Source organism: Eurytemora carolleeae, unplaced genomic scaffold (assembly GCF_000591075.1).
Source record: "Eurytemora carolleeae unplaced genomic scaffold, Eaff_2.0 scaffold1053, whole genome shotgun sequence".
Classification (NCBI taxonomy): Eukaryota; Metazoa; Arthropoda; class Copepoda; order Calanoida; family Temoridae; genus Eurytemora; species Eurytemora carolleeae.
Genome location: NW_019402152.1, coordinates 202,109 through 223,820, shown reverse-complemented (window position 1 = coordinate 223,820; position 21,712 = coordinate 202,109). Strand labels below are relative to the sequence as shown.

Genomic DNA, 21,712 nt, shown 5'->3' with positions numbered 1-21,712 from the left:
GCAACCCTGTAAATTAAAAGCTGTTACAGTGATAACCAGAAAACTCTGGCACAGTAAGACGACTTTGAGAATTAAGTAACTTAAAAAACATGAAAAACAACAATTGTGCAGTGTAAACAGACCAAGTTCACTAAATAAGTGATTTTGTAAGTGTAAAGTAAAACTATTTGTTTTGTAAACCCATAAAATACACTTAAGTATTGCTATAATGTCGTCCTCCTATTCCATTGTTTTTTTGGTTATCACTGTATAACTGAAATTGAAACTAAACTGTGTCAACGTTATACCAAAACTTGCATATATTGTGTGTGGGAGGAAACAGATCATATTCAGCAAATACACAACAAATTTGAAAATTACGATAACCCAGTGGAGCCTAAACATTTTAGGTACGCTCCATTTTAATTTGAATAAATTACTTTTTTTAGTAGCTATAATAAATAATATTATTGATACGTCTGTATCACGTGACCGAAATTTCAACCAATAGCAGCGAAGTATCAGTGTCAAGTGATATTCAGACGAAGACACTATATAACCTTTTAGGCCCTGGATCATCTTTACACATTAAAAAATTCTAGAAAATGATTTTTATTTTCTGTAAATTAATTCTCTGACAACCTGTCATGTATTCCCCGTGTTTATTTCAGCATAAGCTTTACTTTACATTCCCGAGTTCATGTCAGCATAAACTTTATAAAAAGAAGAAATTTTATCCTATTCCAGAGTTTTCTGGTTATTCCTGTAATTTCTTTGAACTTGTTTTGAACTAAATACGTGATGCAGAATAATAAAAAGTGTCAAAAAGTAAACATGATTTTTACAGATATATTTTCACAATAACATAACAATTGTAGCCTATAATAAATTGTATCAAGGTTTCTAGATCAGTAAGAAATAGTTTCTGCTGGTTTTTCAAATCCTCGCATCCAGATTATATTCCACAGGGGATCTAAACAGAGTGAAATTAATTAAAAGGACTGTCTCTGTAAATTAATTAATTAAAGGGACTGTCTCCGTAAATTAATTAATTAAAGGGACTGTCTCCGTAAATTAATTAGTTAAAGGGACTGTCTCCGTAAATTAATTAATTAAAGGGACTGTCTCCTAAAATAATTAATTAAAGGGTCTGTCTCCGTAAATTAATTAATTAAAGGGACTGTCTTCGTAAATTTATTAATTTAAGGGACTGTCTCCGTAAATTAATTAATTAAAGGGACTGTCTCCATAAATTAATTAATTAAAGGGACTGTCTCCGTAAATTTATTGATTAAAGGGACTGTCTCCATAAATTAATCAATTAAAGGGACTGTCTCCGTAAATTAATCAATTAAAGGGACTGTTTCCGTAAATTAATTAGTTAAAGGGACTGTCTCCGTAAATTAATTAATTAAAGGGACTGTCTCCGTATTTATAGATTTACATGTCCGAATCATAATTTGCACCTTCTCTGTTCTACAATAAAGGAATTAATCAATTTTTTAGATAGAAATGCAAGGAATAGCCGGAATAATTTTTAATGGTTTTTGAGGGGGGAAATTATTTTTAAAGGGGGAATTTTTATTCACCTGAGTATAATCAAGTGAGAATCCAGTGGTAGCAGTTGAAGCAGAATCTAGAGTGGGAGTAGCAGATGTAAACAAATGAACATTAAATGGTCTCTGGTTACCTAGAATTATTCATTCCTCATTTCTTTAATTGTTTCATTGTTTCGTTCGCAGATTTAGAAAAAAATGATCGATGAAAAAAACTATTTTTTACAATTCTTATTAAGATCAACGTTAAACTAGCTTTATTTTTTATTTTTTTTAAAGTGAATTTGTTTGAGGACGGAGTGAGGGGTTGACATTTTGAATACTAATTTGATTTGATGGCTTCCATTTAACAAGGAAGATAGATTATTACTTTACACCTCAATCCTCCACAACAATTAAAGATTAAAGATGAAATCTGTCTTTAATCCTTCAAAAGTTTAAATTATTTTCTTTTAATTGTCATAAAATATCAAATATCAATTAATCTGCCTTGTGCTAGTTTTATCCTAAGTATTGGTATTTTAATTTTAAAAAGTTTGATATTTTTTATTTTCAAATTTGTGAACAGTCTCTTTAGATTCCTATTTACTTACTCTGTACAGGTGTTGCTACGGATCCTGTAGAAATACCGAAAAGACCTCCACAGAACTCAGTAGGAAAAGGAGGTACATTGGTCGCTATTGGAAGAGGAGATACTCCATCAAGAGATGTCATCGGTATAGTTACCATGGTACCTTGTGCTGAACACACACCTGAATTCAGTTAATATCATTAAAGCTAAAAAATAAAAACAAAATATAAAAAATAAAAGGTGTTAATGCTGTAAAGGATAAACATTGATAATAGTAGATATAATTGTTTTCCACAACAGGCCAAAGATTGATTATAATATTGAAATTATTTTTTTTCTGCGTCGAAAACTGTTTTACTACAAATAGACAGGTTACTCAGTCCTCCTACGAACCAACATTTGGCATTAATAACACGGTCCGATTCACAACCTGAACCCTAAAAACTTTAACATGTGAAAGATATCCCCGTTATATTTTAGGCAGCATGCTGCTTAAGTTGCACAATCTCCTAGATTTTAATCCTAAATTTAGAGAAACCACAATTAAATAAACTGCAGGGGCGTAATGGGGGTTTAGCCTGGGGCTTGAACTTGTGGCGCGTGTAAGCGCGGAGTTTTTTTTATTCACCTCCTAGCGGTCGTTGTTCGTCCCCCTAAAAAACCGGTATTAAGAACAAGTTCAGTTTTAAACACTATATTAACCCTGTAAATATTCTTTTTTTATAATTACAAAAATTGCGAAAAATCCTTCAATATACTATTCCTTAAAGGGACAGTAAAGGAAAAATTAAAGGGGGTATAGGCTGAAAGCTAATCACTTTAGCTCTTGATCGCGACCCATAAAAGTTTTATCTGATGTTCCTGTCTCGAGAAATTGATATAAAACTGTGTTATAATTATACGAAAATTCATATATGTAAAATTTTGAAAATCTGAAACTTAAATCACGTGACCAGAACTATCACCAATGGCAGAGTAGTATACTGGTCACGTGTCTCCGCCTGTATCACGTGACCACTTTACTGCACTGCCATTGGTGGAATTTCTGGTCAAGTAATACGGACGTAAAAATAATATTATGAATGAAATCTATTGAAAATAGAAACAACAAATATAAAAGTAAACCTAAATTACAATTAGCTTTCTCTGGGATATCATCTTTTTCAGATTGGTTGCTGTTTTTCTGAGCATTGTCTTATTATACTTACTATTTCTATACGAAATTGTATATATATGCATTTTCGTACAAGTTTGAAACAGCTTTATATCAACTCTCGAGTTAGGAACTTCAGATAGGCGTCTCAAGGGTCTCGATGAAAAGCTAAAGTGATTAGCTTTCAGCCTATACCCCCTTTCATTTTTCCTTTACTGTCCCTTTAACCCTATCACGGTTGGGGGGATGTGTTTTCCAGCCCCTCCCCCCCCAGCATGGCGGTCTGTGTTTTTTCTTAATAACTTAAAAACGGTTGACATTGGAATGCTAAAACTTCTTCACTTTTTAACTTCATAGTTGTGAACTAATTTTGCAAAAAAAATTAATATGCATATGGTAGGGTGTCATATGTTAATATTTGTCAAAAGTAAAAATATTTTTTTTGAGACTTTGTCCCACATACTTTTGGAATTTTTTTAAAATCCTCCTTTGCACCCTAACCATAAAAGAAAGAGGTATAAATTTTTGAACAGGGACCATGGACATTGTATGACAATCCCTTATATTCAACTCTAAGAGCAAAATCATAGGGAAGACAAAAAAATCCAACCGGGATATGGTTAAAGTCAAACCAGAAAGTGTTCCCAACCCTGTAGTGCACCCCTGCACCCTAAACATTGCTCCTCCTTACAATTATCTGTTTCCACTGAGCCACTGCAGCTCTCCCAAATATCCAACCCTGCTCCCCCTTTTCCCAACCCTGTAAACTTTACTTTATCAAATAATACTCTCCTTAACTCTGGGTCAAATATCTTGAACTCAGATATGGATTTTAAATAAAACCCCGATAATATAGATTCAAGTCTAATAAAATTATGATAAAATGAACACACTGTCATTTGATATGACAAGAATGTAAATGTGAGTTTAATAAATTAGGCCTCCAGGGGGGGGGGCTAGAGGGGCTTTTGTAGGGGGCATACTGGTTTGTGCCCCCCCCCCCCTACTACGCCCCTGAAATATAGCCAACTTTAAAAGATAAATCCTGTTTAGCTTACCCTACAGGGTGCAGTCCCAAAAAACATGGGAATTCAGTGACGAATTGGATATCGTCTTTGTTATGAATTAGCATTGTAATACCTAATTTCAAAAGCCATAATATTATTATGTGTGCTAGAGTTTATTTTATGAAAAGGGTAATTAGCTGTAAAGATGTGTTTATAATGTCTCCGCAAGATGAACAGTGGAGACGGTCAAGTTTTCTCTGTTTGTATACTGCAATTTTCTTGTTTTACTAAGTACAACCGTATGCAGTCAAAACATAAACAAACAAAATGTGAACATACCAGACGAAAATCTTACAGATTACAGCTTTCTCAGTAGGTATGACTATACTAAATCAAAGAATTATCTAAAAAGACAATATCGAATTCGTCATTGAATTCCCATGTTTATTGGGACACCCTGTAGATCGAAAAAAACTTCATGGATACCATTGTGAATTGTATGTGTAATTTGATTCATGTTAAAACTACGCAGACAGTCCCAGAGGGGCTGTTTGAAATTTATAAAACAGTTCTTGTTACCGAGAACTCTTTTCTAGAGTCAGAGAAATTGATATATTGTGGAAAGTTGAATACTAAAATATGGCATGAACTCCAACTGAGATGTGTGTCAAAATGCATGTTGTCTATTGTTATGGTTTGTTTCAACATTTTTTTCTAAAACTACCAACATTAAAAAATTATATTTTGAAAAGTTTTGCCATATTTTTATACCCAAAAAAAGATGAACCAAATTTTTGGTTCGTTAAAAGTTCATTTTTGGTTCGTTAATATTTCATTTTTGGTTCGTTAAAAGTTCATTTTTGGTTCGTTAATAGTTCATTTTTGGTTCGTTGATAGTTCATTTTTGGTTAATTTATTGCATTTTTTTATCTCATGGTCAATGTTAGGCATAATGAAGAGAAAAAATGCTTAGAATGAACAAATTTTCATAAAACATGTCAAACCTAAACGATTACCAACAATATGCTTCATTACCATCTGTTGATTCTGCAAGTGCTGCCAGGGCGATCTGTGTATTGGTTATGGTGGCAAAGATAGCAAAAGCATCAATTGAAGTTCCAGAAGTTTCCTTATACTGGATACCACAGTAGCCCAGTTCAGTTCTAGACAGGGATAAGATATTTTTCACAGCAGGTTCCATTGTGGAACTTCAAGTACACAACTTGTAAACAGACGTCTGAGCCCAAAACTTAAGTTATGAAAACCAGTTTTGAATCCCGGGTTTCAAGAATGGGGTTAGGCAGTTTTGTGGATATCTATATTTTGTTATGAAATATTTTTTTATTTAATTTCTTCATATACTCTATTTTTTTAATCTCTTTAATCAAATCTACACAAATGTTATGACCCCAAAAAGGAAACTCGGGAGTTTCGTTCTGCGATACTCTTTTAAATTTCGGGCTCTGTATTTAGGGATATTTGAGAGGACCCTTTCCATACAAAATAAAATCCCGATAAAATAGACTCTATTTATGAATGTTATGTTTTGTGTTCAAGATTAGAGCATTTCTTTAAAAAATGTAAAACTTAACCCCTGAATGGGCATTATATGCAGCAAGTGGCCGTTAGATGGCAGTCAAAAACCTTTGTGGACATGCAGCATGTCTTACCGGTACAACTATAGACCTGCTTGGCTTAGCCCGTGAGAGCTTAAGAGCAGTCTGTCTATATTTAGTCTGTGGTTCTAGATAGTTAAGCAGAATTAACAAAAATTAAATATAAAGATATTTTCTATAACTTATCAAAGTTGTTAACGATGTAAGCTGAAACCGAACATTCTTGGCAATCTATATATAAATTTGGCTTGTCTGTTTGTTTGTATCCAATAAACGTCAAAACGGCTGAACCGATCGGGCCCAAATTTTTTGTGGGACCTCACGTGACCCCAGGGAAGGTTTATGAATGATCAAAATTCTAAAAATTTGTGTTTAAAAGTTTTTTATTTTTGAAAAATTTTGAAAATGCGCAAAAAAATATTATGAAATCCGCAAACTTTTTTTGTTTTTTTTTTACACTGTACAAAGAGAAGATGTTCAGAGATAAAGCCATAATTAAAAGTTGAAATAGAAGATGGGCGCGAAGCGCCCTAAAAGCCTAGTCTATATATAAATTTGGCTTGTCTTGGTGTTTGTCTGTTTGTTTGTATCCAATAAACGTCAAGACGGCTGAACCGATCGGGTCCAAATTTTTTGTGGGACGTCACGTGACCACAGGGAAGGTTTATGAATGATAAAAATTAAAAAAAAATGTGTTTTAAAGGTTTTAATTTTGTAAAAAAAAATTAAATTCTTGAAAATCCGCGAATTTTTTTTTTAAATCCGCCAAATTTTTTTTCTTTATTTTAACATGCAAACAAAAAGAACATGTTCACAATTTGAATAGAAGATGGGCGCGAAGAGCCTTAAAAGCCTAGAAACTTTAAATTCAAATGGACTCATATCCTGACTTGAGATTAGCCAAACTCCGGTTTGGTTGATTTGATTTAATTTACCTGACACAATTATTGTAATCCATCCCAGCTAACAGTTGGCTTCCAGCCCATCCGTAGCTTTGAATAGTCCCTGTAGTACCAGTGAAGTACTGTACACAATCTTGGGGAGCCCTACACATGCATCAGGTTTAGAAATATGATATATGGGATTTAACAGTTAAATTTGTTAAACTTACGAAATTATATTTTTTATATTTGTTAATCTAAAACGCATCTAACGACTTTTTTTTGATTGCTCAAACTAGGATGAAAAGGCTGCAGCCTAAGGTTGAATAAGGACTAAAATGTTGAATTAGGGTGGATACCGTGTTCTTCATATTGGCTAGGAACATTGTACTAACGTATGTTCATAATGCGGATGCAAATCGAGGAGTGATGCCATTAATTTTTAGTTATTCAATACAATTCAGTATTTTAGGTAGACCGGACTAAATGATTTTGAGCGGGGACACAGAGAGAGGTTCAACTACATATTATGACTCGGAAATTAAGGATTTAGGAATTGTCATGTCCATTGACAGCACTCCATGTCAGCACTATAGTTAAGTATAGCTGAGTCTGTAGCTGTATAGTGTATGGATAGTTCAGTCACTATTAGTTCCAACACATTGAATTCTGTCCTTGGTTTAAGATAAAAGTGGATATTTACTTATATGCTGAGGAGCATTCAATCTGTTGTACAAATATATTGTACTGTTTAGCAGTAGCAATATCCCCCCAGGTCATGGTTAATGTTGCTGTATCAGTAGAATCTGCTCCAACATTCACATACACTAAAATCAGAAGATAATTGATTAAAGGGACTGTAAAGGAAAAATGAAAGGGGGTATAGCTGAAACCTGAGAATCTCCGGCGTTGAACGAGAAATTAATATAAAACTGTGTCACATTTATATGAAAATTTAAATATATGCCATTTTATATAAAAGTTGTAGTATTAAACAGATCGTATTCAACAGATACGGGACCAATCTGCAAAAAAAATTATAACAGGAGCAAACCTGAGATTCTCAGGCTCCTGTGGGATTTCGTCGTTTTTAGATTGGTTGCGTATTTGTTGAATATGATCTGTTTAATACTACAACTTTTAAAAAATTGCGTATACATGAAGTTTGGTGTAAATTTGACACAGTTTTATATCAATTTCTGGAGACAGGAACATCAGATAGAAGTCTTATATGAATCGTTTAACGCCTGAGATTCTCAGGTTTCATTCTATACCCCCTTTCATTTTTCCTTTTCAGTCTCAATTTAAAGAGACTGTTAGCGTGGTTTTAATTGACCCTCCATGCAAAGCCTGGCAGTGCTAGATTAGTTAACGCTTTGTCTGATTAAGATAGAAATGCGTTTGATTATGTAAACTGGTTAATTTCAGTCGTGGTTTCTCTAGAAAAATCAATTTCGCATTCTGCTGCAGAAAAATATGCAAAAATTATCAGATTTAAACACTTTTATATCTATTGATCAGACAATGGTTTCAGAGACCGAATATTGGCTTTCTTGCACTTATGTCGAATTTTGACCCCATGGCAGAAGAAAAAAACTACCCAAAAACTTTTAACAATTGTTCTTTGAATCGTGATTCAATTTTTTAGGTGAGAGATTTTGCAAAGACTAACATATTGCAGTTTTGAAGTCTTGAAAGTTTTATTGATTTTTTAAACGATCCAAACAGATTAACAACATTATAAATATATTATATAGATATCCAGTCACATGGATCCAAAACTAATTCCTACATATGTCATTTTTGATTGCTAGTCCCTCTCAAGTTGGTAATAGATATCTTACTGTGATATCCCGTGTTTGTTCCAGAAATTGTTGGCGGATTTTTCCCGGTTTGTCCAGCGGCGGCCATTGAATCAGTTTTAGCACCAACTGATGTTACAGCGAAGCCGGAGAATGTCTGGAAATCCAGCCGCAGCTGACAAACATCAGAGCTAGCCTGACATAAAAAGTAGAAGCATAAAATGACTGAACATAACATTTAGGAGAACACTTAAATGTCGTCTTTAATATGAAATAACATTAATACGTAATAACATTCGCTTGTCACCTTTTTACAGGAAGGATTATTACTGAACAGTAACCAGTCCCTAGGCCTGAAGCCGTTCCTTCCATAAACTACATTGGTCGACAACTTTACGTCTCCTATATTGGTCGTCAAATGTACGGAGAAATATCTATCTATCAGATAAGAATTTAGCATGAGACATCTAGCGGCCAACATATCGTCCCCCAAAGTACGTGAACTACATGTTTTGAAATTAGGCATTTGATCTATGCCTGCCTGCCTCGAGCCAAACCGTCAGAAAGAAACACAAAGAGAGAGGTTTCGTGATTACTTGGAATCAATGAAACAAAGCTAATGCTTATTAAACCCTGGCAAAGTCAAGAATCATCATTTCACATTTGTAAAACTGGAGAAAATTGAGATAGAGATCAAATCCTGAAGAAGAAAAGAAAAAAGAAACCCACAGAAGGGTAAATAATCAGGGATCTACCAAAGAGTGAAATAATCAAGAGGCTTACAGATCACATAACACATGCAGAGATTATGGAGATCTAAATTGAAGTTAACCTCATCAGAACATCCTAGTTCAGAAAGTGAAAATTTGCCAGTGGAACTAGCTTATCTGTTAAAAAAAAGGAAGAAAGAAAAAATAGAATAAGCAAATTAGCAGGCTTGTTTAAAATGGAAACAGATCAACTCTGTCCCTTGGGCAGTGTTTTGAAATTAGGCATTTGATCTATTCCCATTTTACTATATATAATATGTACAATTGCTGCGCGCACGCACGTATGTATGCCTGGATCCTGAGTATAGCTTCAGTAAGGCTTAAACCAACCATGGACGCTGATGTAAACTTACTTTGATTTCTTTCTTAATAGATGACATTCGTGTAAGTAATTATATGAAATCATTATAAAAATTGTTCTTATCAATGTTATATTGTTGCTATAATACTTCAATCTATTTCAGTTAAACATCCAAACTCTTCTACCAAGTAACATCATCTGAATAAAGAATTAAAGAAAACACAGTAAATTAAAGTGAGAGTAGTTTGAAATCGGTCATTCCAAGGGAAATCAATACACTACACGACCACTTTCGAATGGAGAGAACGGGCTCTGGCATTTCCAAAGTGTGGTCTGCTTTTTTGCCCTTTCAAAATTAAGGGCTGGAGACATTTAGAATTTCGTTCAATATTGACTTTTTTCAAAATAAAAACTGTCATTAGATAAAAAACTTGTATATAAATTAAAGACGATCTTTAAATTAGATTTAAGGAAGACTTAGAAGAGTATAAAAGTTGCTAAGATGGCAATGCCCGATTTTCTTTTATACCCTTGAAAGCTTTGTCTGATCGAGTATGAATTAGATTTCAATGTTTTTTCTTTAAATTGTTCATTTTCAATTGCAGTTTCTCTGCAAAAGTGAAAAGCGCATTTTTTGTTTATAAAAACAATTTAGAAACTTACAGAAATAAACCCTTTTCGAGAAATTAAAAAAACCTTGTTAACAGTGTAAACACAAGTTCCAGTTGTAGTTGGCGTATACGTAGACGGATATCTAAATATTATGATAATAATTATTATTATTTTTAAGATAATTATATCTAGAACAATAATACTGATAACATCGGAATAATAATAATATTAACCATAAGTTGAAGGGCCCGGCTTGCCCGTGCCTATATCACCCCCCGGTCACCCATGAGTGTTCACAAAAAATTCAGCCCAATCAGTCCAGCCGGCTATAGGCAACATATAAAAGGCTAGTATTACATATTTCAGCTTACCCAGGGTTTTGAATATATGTATTGTTGTAGGACAAGGATGACCCGCAAGTGGAAACAGCCATATAACCTAAAATGATATTCTTAAAGGGACTCTCGACGAAAATTCGAATGACAAAATTAGAAAAAATCACATTTTTTAAATTAAATCTTTTCGAGAGTTGACGGAAAATTGTTTTTTCTATTGTGCTCCAAAATTTCATAAAAATTTATAAACAATTGAAAAAGATATGATAAAATACAAAAAAAATCGATGTGAAAAACATTGTTCTTCCCTCGCTATATCTAAAAACTATATCTTTCACATTATTGTTAAGATGAAGGTTTTAAAGGAACTGTTATTAATCGGGCAGACACCTCGTAAAATGAACGGCCACTTAAACTTACAACGATAGTCCCATTAAGTTGAAATAATAATTTTAAATGTTAAATCAAGAATGTAAGTTTTAAGAATGGGGTGTCACTCGTATTACGTCTTTAGTCAACTTAAGAACTATAAATGCAAATTGTTAAAAAAAAAATTTTATAATCCCTATATTTCTTTGCAATCTGATGGTGTAACCCTTTGATAATTCAGACTTAGATCATCTAAACTAACAGAACTCATAGTGAAATATCTAAGGTTACAACATTGTGTTGCAAATCAGAGTTTGTGACATTTTTTTTTGAAAAAATACTTACAGCAGACTCCAAATCCTGCAGCACAAGTTCCTGAAGCAGACCCGGACCGTGATGTACATTCCGATGTTGAGATACATGTACCGTAGGTTGTAGAACCAGTTTTCGTTGTACATTTCTATTACAGAGGATGAGACAACATTAAGTAAATGTACATTTATTTTTATGAAATTTAAAGACCTATGAATAACAAGTTATTAATCTTTAGAAGCAATAAAAAAGAATAAAAAATTTTGAAATTAAATCCACCAACTGACATATTTATAAGTTTTGTTTCGTGCTGAAACATCATAACATTTAAAATATAGATTTTTAAACAATTAAATTAGCGCGGCATTTTAACAATATTTGTGCTCAACAAGTGTTAATGAGAAATTACAAGTGACCTCCTTGGATATTCCCCTTAAACTTTTGTCTTATCAATCCCGGATACAAAATATCCCTATTTTTTCAGCTAAAAATTCATTATTTTCAATTTTGGATTCGCTTTTGTATTTATGCTGCAAAGACAATGGTGCACGATTGTCAGAATTCGAATAGAAAAAAGACGACATCTTTTTCATTGTTTATCAGATAGAGGTTTAAATAGTATTATAAATATGATTAAAATTGAAAAGAACTTACTAGGTTCGGGAAATTAACAACAGCAAACAGGGATAGTTGTCCTAAACAAGTCACCACAAATAAAACATGTAAGATTTCAGTATGACATGAAATTTAGTCTTTGCCCCCAACTCTGATTTTCTAATCTCTATATCTTTGCAACTTCAAACTTTGAATTCTGTCAGTTAAAAAGCTATGTTTGAAATTGCAAAGGTTTACGCCATCAGGTTGCAAAGATATTGGGATTGAAAAAATTGAGATTGTGACAAAGACTCAATCCCTTTCATGTTTTATCCATAACTTCTCGTATTGAAGAGATATTGACAAAAACTAAGATGTTTTTAATGTTTAGTGAAAAAGCAAATGAAGTCATAATGAAGTTTATTTTTGAATTTCTCTTTGTGTAATTGTAATCTATATTTTTATATGTTTGCTGTGATTTGTCTGATTTTTTTATTTGGATCAAAAATAAAAACTTTACTATTAAGCATCGTTTTAAGCCATAATTTTTAAACCATTATTAATGGGTTTGAACTTTAAAGAGACTACACACAAATCTGAGATGTGTTTCCTAATTCAAGATTTTATGATTGATAAGTTTACTCTCACTACATTTACTTTTTACTCTGATCATAGATATTTGAATCTTCATGACTGCAGAAACAATCTCAAGAACTGACTCGCGGGTTAACTTAAACCAAAATATATTTTCAATAAAATGTGGAACTATCGCTATACTTTATTAACTCTACATGAGGTTAGGTTCATCATCATTAACACAATTTAAAAAATTGCCTTATAGAGAAAAGTCTATCTCAATGTATAAAAAATAATCTTAATAGTTTGACAAATTCACAGAGGAAAACAGTAAATTCGTAAATTCTTGTTATCCCATATTTATATATAAAGTTGTAATCTCTGTTTGTCTGTCTGTTTGTCAGATCATAACTCATGAACCCCAGGACCGATTTGCCTTAAATTTTGATTGGGAAAGTCAGGAGAGCCATGGAAATGTTCTTCTAAATTCTAAGTTGAGTGTGTCGACTTTTATTTCTAAAATTTAGTTTCCAAGTGAAATTGACCAAGTGCGGGTAAACGACTTGAGTAACTATAAGTAGTCTGGGTAACGCTGATAAAGGATGACTTTGGCATATATTGGGAGCAAAAAATCTGGGTTTTATTTAGAAAAAGAGCTTACTTTGGTCTCTTCCTTCCAAATGTGTTGTGTTCAGGTTTAAAGGACTAGTTTGTCCTCTCTCCAGGAGCAGCACAACGAGAAGAATGAGTAGATGCATATTCAACCTAAACATTTACGGGTGAACATTTTAAAAAAATCAAATACTTTTCAATCCAAGATTGTAAAGGAATTGAGTTTTTGTCACAAACTCTGATTTTCTTATCCTTATATCTTTGCATTTAATGTCGGAGCTCTTAGATATTTCAAGATATTAATCATTTTAGATCAAATTATGATAATTTAAAATTTTCAAGTTAAGTAAAAACTAAAACACAATCTTACTTATTTATTTTTCTCGACAATATCGATATTGACAAATTCTTTTTTAGAAATTGAGGAGGTATTTTTATTATCAAGTGATGTCACGAATAAAGACTTAAAATATTTAAATTTCACGTTTCATGGACGATAATTTAGAAGTGAATAAAAATAAGTCAAAGTCCGTCCGGGTAGATAAAGTGGTCAGCCGGGACAATAAAGTGGGTTTTGAACATATTTTAGTACTTAAGTCAGGATGAGAAAGGGAAATAATGTGGTTTCTAGGGATATAAAATATTACCTCCTGATCCCTTGAACCTGGATGAGACTATGACGAAGAAATCTCATGAAATTAAATTATTGACGCGGCCTAGGTTCGCAACCAGTCAAGGATAAAGGATGAAGCATGTTGGATGTGAAATCAAAGTAAATATTACCGAACTGTGACACAATTAAACCCTTCAATCCACCCTAAACGATATGCCTTGCACTGTGCACATCAATTTCTAATTATGATAATAATAATGAGGGTTAATTTTATGTTAATAACAACAACATTAATAACAATATTGATGACAATTTTACTACTACTAGACTAACCTATTTCAATTGTGAACATTTTCTCTTTGTAAACATTGTAAAACAAAAACAAATAAAAATTTCGCGGATTTTATCAATATATTTCGTGGATTTTCAAAATTTTCAAAAATAGAATTTTGTTAGAGTCAAATATTTGAAAATTCGATCATCCATAAACCTTCCTTGGGTCACTCGAGGTCCCACAAAAAAATTGGGCCGGATCGGTTCAGCCGTTTTGACGTTTGTTGGATACAAACACCCTAACAGACAAGCAAAATATCTATATAGATTACTATTTTTACTATAAAAAAATTCGAATTTTTTAAAGCCTATTAATAGGCTACCCATGAGTGCTTACAAAAAATTATAGCCCATTCGGTCCAGCCGTTTGGCCGGCCAGAGGCAACATATTTATATGAATGTCTTGTTTTATTATATAGAAAGATTATAATAATAATAATGATAAAAATAAAATTAAAAATACTGATAACAATAATAACAGCAATAAAATGATCTAAAATGGAATAAAAAATTACGGAATACAGGGGACGTTAGTTCCAAAGCGCGATTTGACCTATTTCAAACACTCAGTGTTCCTTAAAGTTAAAATGATACTAATGTATCTTAATACATTTCCGGATTTACAGGGACACACTTTTTTCTAAATCATATACTATGATGATAATCCATAGAATTTCAAACATTTTTGGAAAGCACTTGTGTATTTTCTTTTGGAATATTCCCTATATATTAGGAACCTGATGTTGTAAACCTTTAATATTTCAAACTTTGACTTTTTGATCCTTACTTAATTTATAGTTTGAAATATCAAAGGTGTACAACATTGGGTTGCAAAAATTTAGGGATTAGCACATAAGATTGTTCGACATCACTCAGTTCCTGTGCAAAAATAAAATTAAATATTACAAAAGTTCAGTTATTAAGCAAAACTTTGCTTTAGTTTTTGAATGTTAAAGGATTATGTCCATTTTGCTTTGTTTGGAAGATTTTGAAGAACACATAAAAACTTGACTGAGTTTGTTCCGATACAGACCTCGGGTATATTTAGGCTCTGGTAAGTCAGGTTTTATGACAAAAAAAGGGAATTTCGAGATTGCAAAAACATACCAGCAAAACATGTTGAGATTGAAAACTTGTTTATCACATTGTCAGCTGTGAAATAAAAAAAGCATACAATGAGTACGGCAAACTAAATACATACGCAGAAAGGCTAAACTTATGCCAAATCACTGGTGCGTCTTTGTGACAGCGTAGCCCCTCTAGTTTTAATGTTACGCAAATTATAAAAAAAAACATATTTATCCAGAGGCTGAATTTAAAGAATTTGAGCCGCGGCTTAGATTTAAGCCACGCCTCAAATATTGTTGGTTCCACTCAAGGTACTAATGCAAGGAAAGTTAATTGCGGTCGCTTTTACTCTGCGTGCATATTGAAACCGGTTCTCTCTGGGCGGAATTTGTAAACAAGAATAGATCCATCAGTGTTTGTTTGGTATTCGAAGAGGGTTAATAGCACTAAATTTTGATGATTTTGACAATTCACAAAAAAGTTTCCGAAAATTTCATTGATTTTTTTATGTAAAAGATGGACTGTGACATCGGCCTTGTGTTTACTTTTCCGCCCAAAGACAGTACACTGCAGTACAAAACATGGGTACACCTCTGAAATAACTTTCCCTGCATAAGTACCTTGGTTCCACTTAAAATTGTATTAAGTTTTTTCAGTGGCGTTAATAAGGGGGGTTATTGGGGTTACTTACCCCCCCCCCTAGAATCCTTGGGGTAATTTCCCCCCCCCCCCTAGAATCTTTGGGACACAAACATCCCGGTTTAGTAACTTGATCTCCATTCTCCATGTCCATGATTACCATGCAGATAATCTTACTCAATCATTTAAAAAAAGTAACATAGATAAATTTTACCCCAAAATCGAGTTTTTTAATGCAGTATCGTACTTGCACTATATGTTAAATTAAGTATATAGCTCTTTCGAGGGGGGGGGATAAAATGTTAAAAGATCAAGATTATTAAGAATAAAATTGTAAAAAGTAAGATATTTTCCTTTTAATATAGTGAAATTAACATATATACCATATTAAATTGACGACAAGAAAATTTTAGAAATTAGAAATTAGAATATATACAAATACAATAATTTTTTTTGTTTGTGGAGTAGCTTTTTTAAAGATTTAAAAAAGTTACATCTTTTTCCTCTGAGAGAAAAACTATTTTTTGTGTAACTTAAAATAAATTCAGTTTCTTACAGATCTTTGTAGTTAATGTAAAACGAATGACTATAATGAAGGATATAAAACAAGGTGAAAGCTGAAAGGTAGGAAATGAAGCCTGTATTTGACGGAGTTTGTAAATGCCAGAAATGAGTGGAAAATGCAAATCAAACCAAACTAAAACCCATAATTTAAAAAATTTCCCCCCCCCCCCCCCTACAGAATCCTTATTTATGCCCCTGAGCTTTTTAAGATTTAAGCCGGCGCTCAATTAAAGCCAGGTTTTGGGTGATTTGAGACTCGGCTTAATTTCATTAAATTCGGACATTGGTAACATTGGTAAGTACTAAAAAACTTTGTTGTTCTCAATCTATATAATAAAGCAAGACATTCGTATGTATATATGTTGCCTATAGGCGGCCAAACGGCTGGACCCATTGTGGACACTCATGGGTGGTCAGGGGTAAAAAAAATCTTAATTTTTTCAAATATTTTTTTTCAAAATTTTTATTTTTATTTTTTCCACGGGCAACGCCGGGTCCTACAACTAGTAGCTCTTAAAAGAAGGAATTGTGATCGAAAACACAAGATATAATAAAATTTCAAGTATTCCCCTTTGCAAAGATGACAATGTACGATCTTAACAGTTCCCTTAAAACCTTTATCTGATCAATAATTTAAAGATATTGTCGTTTCTCTTGGTTTAAAAGTGTTTATTTTGATGCTTACAATATAATTTCCTTTGTTAGAAATACGAAAGTCACTTTTAAAGGGAGTGACCGGCTATGTAAGGTAGTTGAACTGAGTATGCAGTGTTGTGGAAAACTTCTTTCGGATTCATTTGAGACATACTAAACTTTTAAAAAATCTGTAAATCCTGAGTTTGAGCGCAAATTCGACGTTCAAACCACTCCTACTTTGGGGGTGGATACGTTTTCAGAATTAGTTTTTTTTAATTATTAGATAACGACAACGAAAAATAAATTAAAAATTATACAGTAATCTTATTAGATCGTTACGTTAGGAACATATTTCTCAAAAGAAATTTGTCAATAAATCAATGATAGAATCGATTATATCGTTTTCATTATTATATTGAACTTCTAGTTTTCTTTGAATTTATTCGAAGATTTGTTCAAATTTCGTCTTTTCAATAATAATTCTAGAAGATCTGCAAAAATTTGTGAATAATGAGAAACCAGAATAATGAGATAATAGAAACTAATAATTGAACAAGATTACTTATTTTCGATGATAAGATTAATTTTTATTTTCTCAACATGTTCCTATACATGACGTCTGTAGTTAATTGAAGAACTTTTTAACATTTTATGTCGTCTTTATTTAATATTTAAAAAAAAACTAATTCTGAAAACGTATCCACCCCCAAAGTAGGAGTTTTGAACATCGAATTTTCGCTCAAACTCTGGATTTACAGATCTTTAAAAAGTTTAATATGTCTCAAATGAATCCGAAAGAAGCTTTCCACAACTCTGTATGCTCAGTTCAACTACCTTACATAGCCGGTCACTCCCTTTAAGTTTTGCATAAAAACAACAATTGAAAATAAAATCAGTTATCATAATTATAGATATTGATTTATACTTGATCCGACAAAGCTTAAAGGGTACCATTGTGAATCGAGTTTTGCCATCTTTACATGAAAGGTCACTTAAAATTACGCTGACAGTCCCTTTAAAAAATATTTTTCCAGGAAAGCAGTTAGCATTACCATAGATTAGGTAAAGAAGAATTATTTGAGTCATTTCCGCGGATTTTGGCGATGATTTTTCCAAAATCAATTTTATAGGTGAGATTGAAGTTGTTTGTGCCTTCCGGACTATACTCAGTATAAGCTGAGGTTAATGAATCTTGTAAGAGTACTTAGCAGCATAAACAAAGGAAGAGAAAATATTGAGTTAATCGGTGTAATTATCAACGTTTAGAGAACATCTAGATCGTCATGCTCGTGTAAAGTTAAAGGTGTATCATTATCATCAATGCAATAATTTATGTTGAAATCTCTGAACACCTGCACAATTTAACCTAATTTGCAAAGTTGAATTTCTATGAAATTTGGTTGATTTTCGTTTGAAATTAGTGTCAGAAGTTATTGCAAATTGAAAATTTTTAATAATTAATACAGCAAATTGGATGCAGGATCTATACTAGAGTTTAACAAAAATTAAATTACTGGTAAAAAATTTCTAAGAAGATGGTAGTTTATCTATGTAATTTATTTATGGTGTGTTGATTAAATGAAAAAATATGAATCATATTTCCACTCATATATGTATAAAACATGTATGTACGCAAACATTAAACCTTAATTCAAAGATGAATTTGGTAGCTTGATTCACAATAGTACTCTTTTAACCTTTACAGAGGTAGAGGGATACATATCGTCGTTTTTTCTTTAAAAAAAGATGCATATCTTTTTGCAATATCTTTATGTTTTAAAGAAAGAAAGAAAAAAACGATCGGTATAACGCGTTATCGTTTTTCGATAGTTTTATTTTTGAATATTCTTTCTGTTAGGGCATAAAAAGCAAATGTTTAGAATAAATAATTTCTTACACTATGCAAAAATTTCACCTTGAAAGGCAAAAAAACGCAATGTGGATATGGACAGGACTTAACGTTTTAGAACTGTAACAACATCTTGTCTAGCTCCAGTTGAAATTATAATTTGTGTAAGAGCTAGGCGTAGGACGTTTTTACTTTTCTGAAAAAAGTTTAGTTAACAGCGTAAAATGCTAAAAACCTTTTTTTCAACGATCGTTTTTGAAAAAGGATCTTTACTTATGTTTAAAAACGAATCAGTAGTTTTTTTTATTTTTTGTTCGTCCTTTCGTTAACGAAGGTAGGCTGTTTTTTAAAAAAATTTTATGATTGTTAACAATATTTAACAACAGTAGCTTCGTTAACGATTTTTAACACCGTACTTTCACGCAAATGAGTGCTTTTCATTAAGATATCATTGAAGTAACATTTTGTCTCATTCATTTTAGTCTAAGTAACATTTTGTCCACAGTAACATTTGGTCTAAAATAACATTTGGTCTAAAATAACATTTGATCTAAAGTAACATTTGGTCTAAAGTAACATTTGGTCTAAAGTAACATTTGGTCTAAAGGTACTTTTTACTCAGTCAAGGGCGTAAATAGAAATAAATCTGGGGAGGGGCAAATTTACGCGAAGCGGAATTTTTTTGCCCTAGGAGCTCCTAGGGGGAAGGGGAGGCAACAAATTGGAAATTCAAAACATTTGGCTTCTTAAATACTTTAAAGGTACACATACAGTCCAATTACTGTACAAGCACTACTTTATCTCTCCTTGAAACATAACTAGCAGAAAAAAACAGCAAAATAATTTTTTTAATGTTCTTCACTCTTCAGTTTCAGATTTGAAAAGTGTGATAGCTCTGAGTTCAAGGAGGGGGGGGGGCTCCACCCCCTTTACACGCCTAGGGGGCACTTATCCCTTGCCCCTACTCCCCTGTTTACGCCCTTAGTTATGGTGCAAAGTAATATTTGTCTACATTAATATCAAAATGAAATGAGTTTTTACCACAAACTCAAATTTCTTGCAAGCTTGGTGTAAACCATTAATATTTCAAACTAAAACAAAGGTTAGGTAAGGACAATTTCTGGTCCGAGTGCTGCTGCTAGGGGGCCGAGCGCTGCGGCCTTTTTAATGTTAAAAAATATGATGGCTCTCACCCTATTTTGAGTTAGGTCAAGTTAAGACAATTTCTGGGCCGAGCGCTGTTGCTTGAATGTGCTAGGGGCCGAGCGCTGCGGCTTATTAAATGTAAAATAATATGATGTCTCTCACATTATTTTGGGCTAGGTAAGGTTAAGACAATTTCTAGGCCGAGCACTGCAGCTAGGATAGGCAAGTGGGCCGAGCGCTGCGGCCTCTTAAATGTTAAATAATATGATGTCTCTCATATTATTTAGGGTTAGGTTAGATTAAGACAATTTCTGGGCCGAGCGCTGCGGCTAGGATGGGTAAGGGGGCCGAGCGCTGCGGGCTATTAAATGTAAAATAATATGATGTCTCTCATATTATTTTGGGCTAGGTAAGGTTAAGACAATTTCAAGGCCGAGCACTGCAGCTAGGATGGGCAAGTGGGCCGAGCGCTGCGGCCTCTTAAATGTTAAATAATATGCTGTCTCACATTCTGTATTGGGTTAGTTCATGTTAAGACAATTTCTGGGCCGAGCGCTGCGGCTAGGATGGGCTAGGGGGCCGAGCACTGCGGCCTTTTAAATGTTAAATGATGTGCTGTCTCTCACCTTATTTTGGGTTCGAACAGGTTAAGATTATTTCTATTCAGAGCGCTGCGGCTAGGATTGGCTAGGCCGAGTGCTGCGGCTAGGATGGGCTAGGCCGAATGCTGCGGCTTGGATTGGCTAGGCCGAGTTCTGCGTCCTCTTAAATGTTAAATAATTCTAACATAGTTCATAGTTTGAAATATAAAAGGTCTACGACATCAGGTTTGTCAATGTAAGGTGTTAATAACTAAGGTGTTATATATCATTTGTTTAACGATCATTTATCCTAAGAAATCAATTTAAAACAAAAAGTAAAGTTTTCCCTGTTAATAACGACAGAAATCTTTTTTTTTCAAAAGTAGAGTGTTATAGAGTCCCAACCAAAAGGATGAAAAACTGGCAGGAAATACTGACAGAAATTGTCTTTAGAGAAAATGTAACTCTATAGACCAAAAGTTACTTTAGACCAAAAGTTACTTTAGACCAAAAGTTACTTTAGACCAAAAGTTACTTTAGACCAAAAGTTACTTTAGGCCAAAAGTTACTTTAGGCATAATGTTACTTTAGACCAAATTTTAATTTAGACGAAATTTTACTAAACAGTGAATCCCGGATATATGAATACATAGTAAGAGTTTTTTGTAATGTCGTGTATTGCATATTTAAGATCAAATGCCGTGGAAAAATGAGTTTAATATATTTATATCAATTGCATTCATATTTCAGGGCTATTAATTTACCTTGAATTAAAAATAAAATTTTTGTTTTTTAGAATTATCAAAAAACTTATGACGGTCTATGAATTCATATATCTGGGATTCGCTGTAGATAAAAGTTACTATAGACATAAGCTTCATTTAGACATTATGTTACTTTACACCAAAAGTTAATAATTAGACATAATGTTACTTTAGACGACATGTTATTTAGACCAAATGTTACTTTAGACTATGCGTTACTTAGACCAAAAGTTCTTAGACAAAAGTTATTAGCCAAAAATAAATTAGACAAAATGTTACTAATCCGTTTTAACTCCCCGCACATTTTATTGTTTTCACTAACTCCCTTATCCATAGCTTAGCCTACCTAATATATTTAAAGATATAATACAATCTTTGCTTGGGTGGAAAACCCTAAGGTAAAAAATATTTAGGTCAGAATCCTCTAGGTTTATCTTATTTTATTAGGAAAATTTTGATTTTGAAAAGTTCAA

General features: G+C 32.8%; 1 protein-coding gene across 2 annotated transcripts; it reads right to left on the bottom strand.

Moving 5' to 3' along the window:
* Positions 1 to 810: 810 nt before the first annotated feature.
* Positions 811 to 14,026, bottom strand: LOC111717988 (uncharacterized). Of its 2 annotated transcripts, none has more exons than XM_023493456.1 (13): positions 13,993 to 14,026; positions 13,096 to 13,199; positions 11,919 to 11,959; positions 11,298 to 11,412; positions 10,620 to 10,686; positions 10,333 to 10,390; positions 8,608 to 8,761; positions 7,467 to 7,590; positions 6,818 to 6,928; positions 5,302 to 5,429; positions 2,129 to 2,287; positions 1,569 to 1,669; positions 811 to 952 (listed from the first exon to the last, which is right to left on the bottom strand). In XM_023493456.1, the coding sequence occupies exons 2-13, from the start codon at positions 13,190 to 13,192 to the stop codon at positions 935 to 937; spliced, it is 1,173 nt and encodes a 390-aa protein (XP_023349224.1). In that variant the 5' UTR covers positions 13,193 to 13,199; positions 13,993 to 14,026; the 3' UTR covers positions 811 to 934. The 2 variants fall into 2 exon arrangements, with proteins under 2 accessions (XP_023349224.1, XP_023349222.1); XM_023493454.1 differs by lacking the exon at positions 13,993 to 14,026 and adding an exon at positions 13,694 to 13,771.
* Positions 14,027 to 21,712: the final 7,686 nt, after the last annotated feature.

Coding starts and splice junctions, on each gene's coding strand:
- LOC111717988 (XM_023493454.1), bottom strand. CDS start 13,740: ATGAGATTTCTTCGTCATAGTCTCATCCAGGTTCAAGGGATCAGGAG. Junction 10,391..10,619: donor ACATATATTCAAAACCCTGG/GTAAGCTGAAAT, acceptor CATAATATTTAG/ATATCCGTCTACGTATACGC. Junction 7,591..8,607: donor AACAAACACGGGATATCACA/GTAAGATATCTA, acceptor TTCTGATTTTAG/TGTATGTGAATGTTGGAGCA.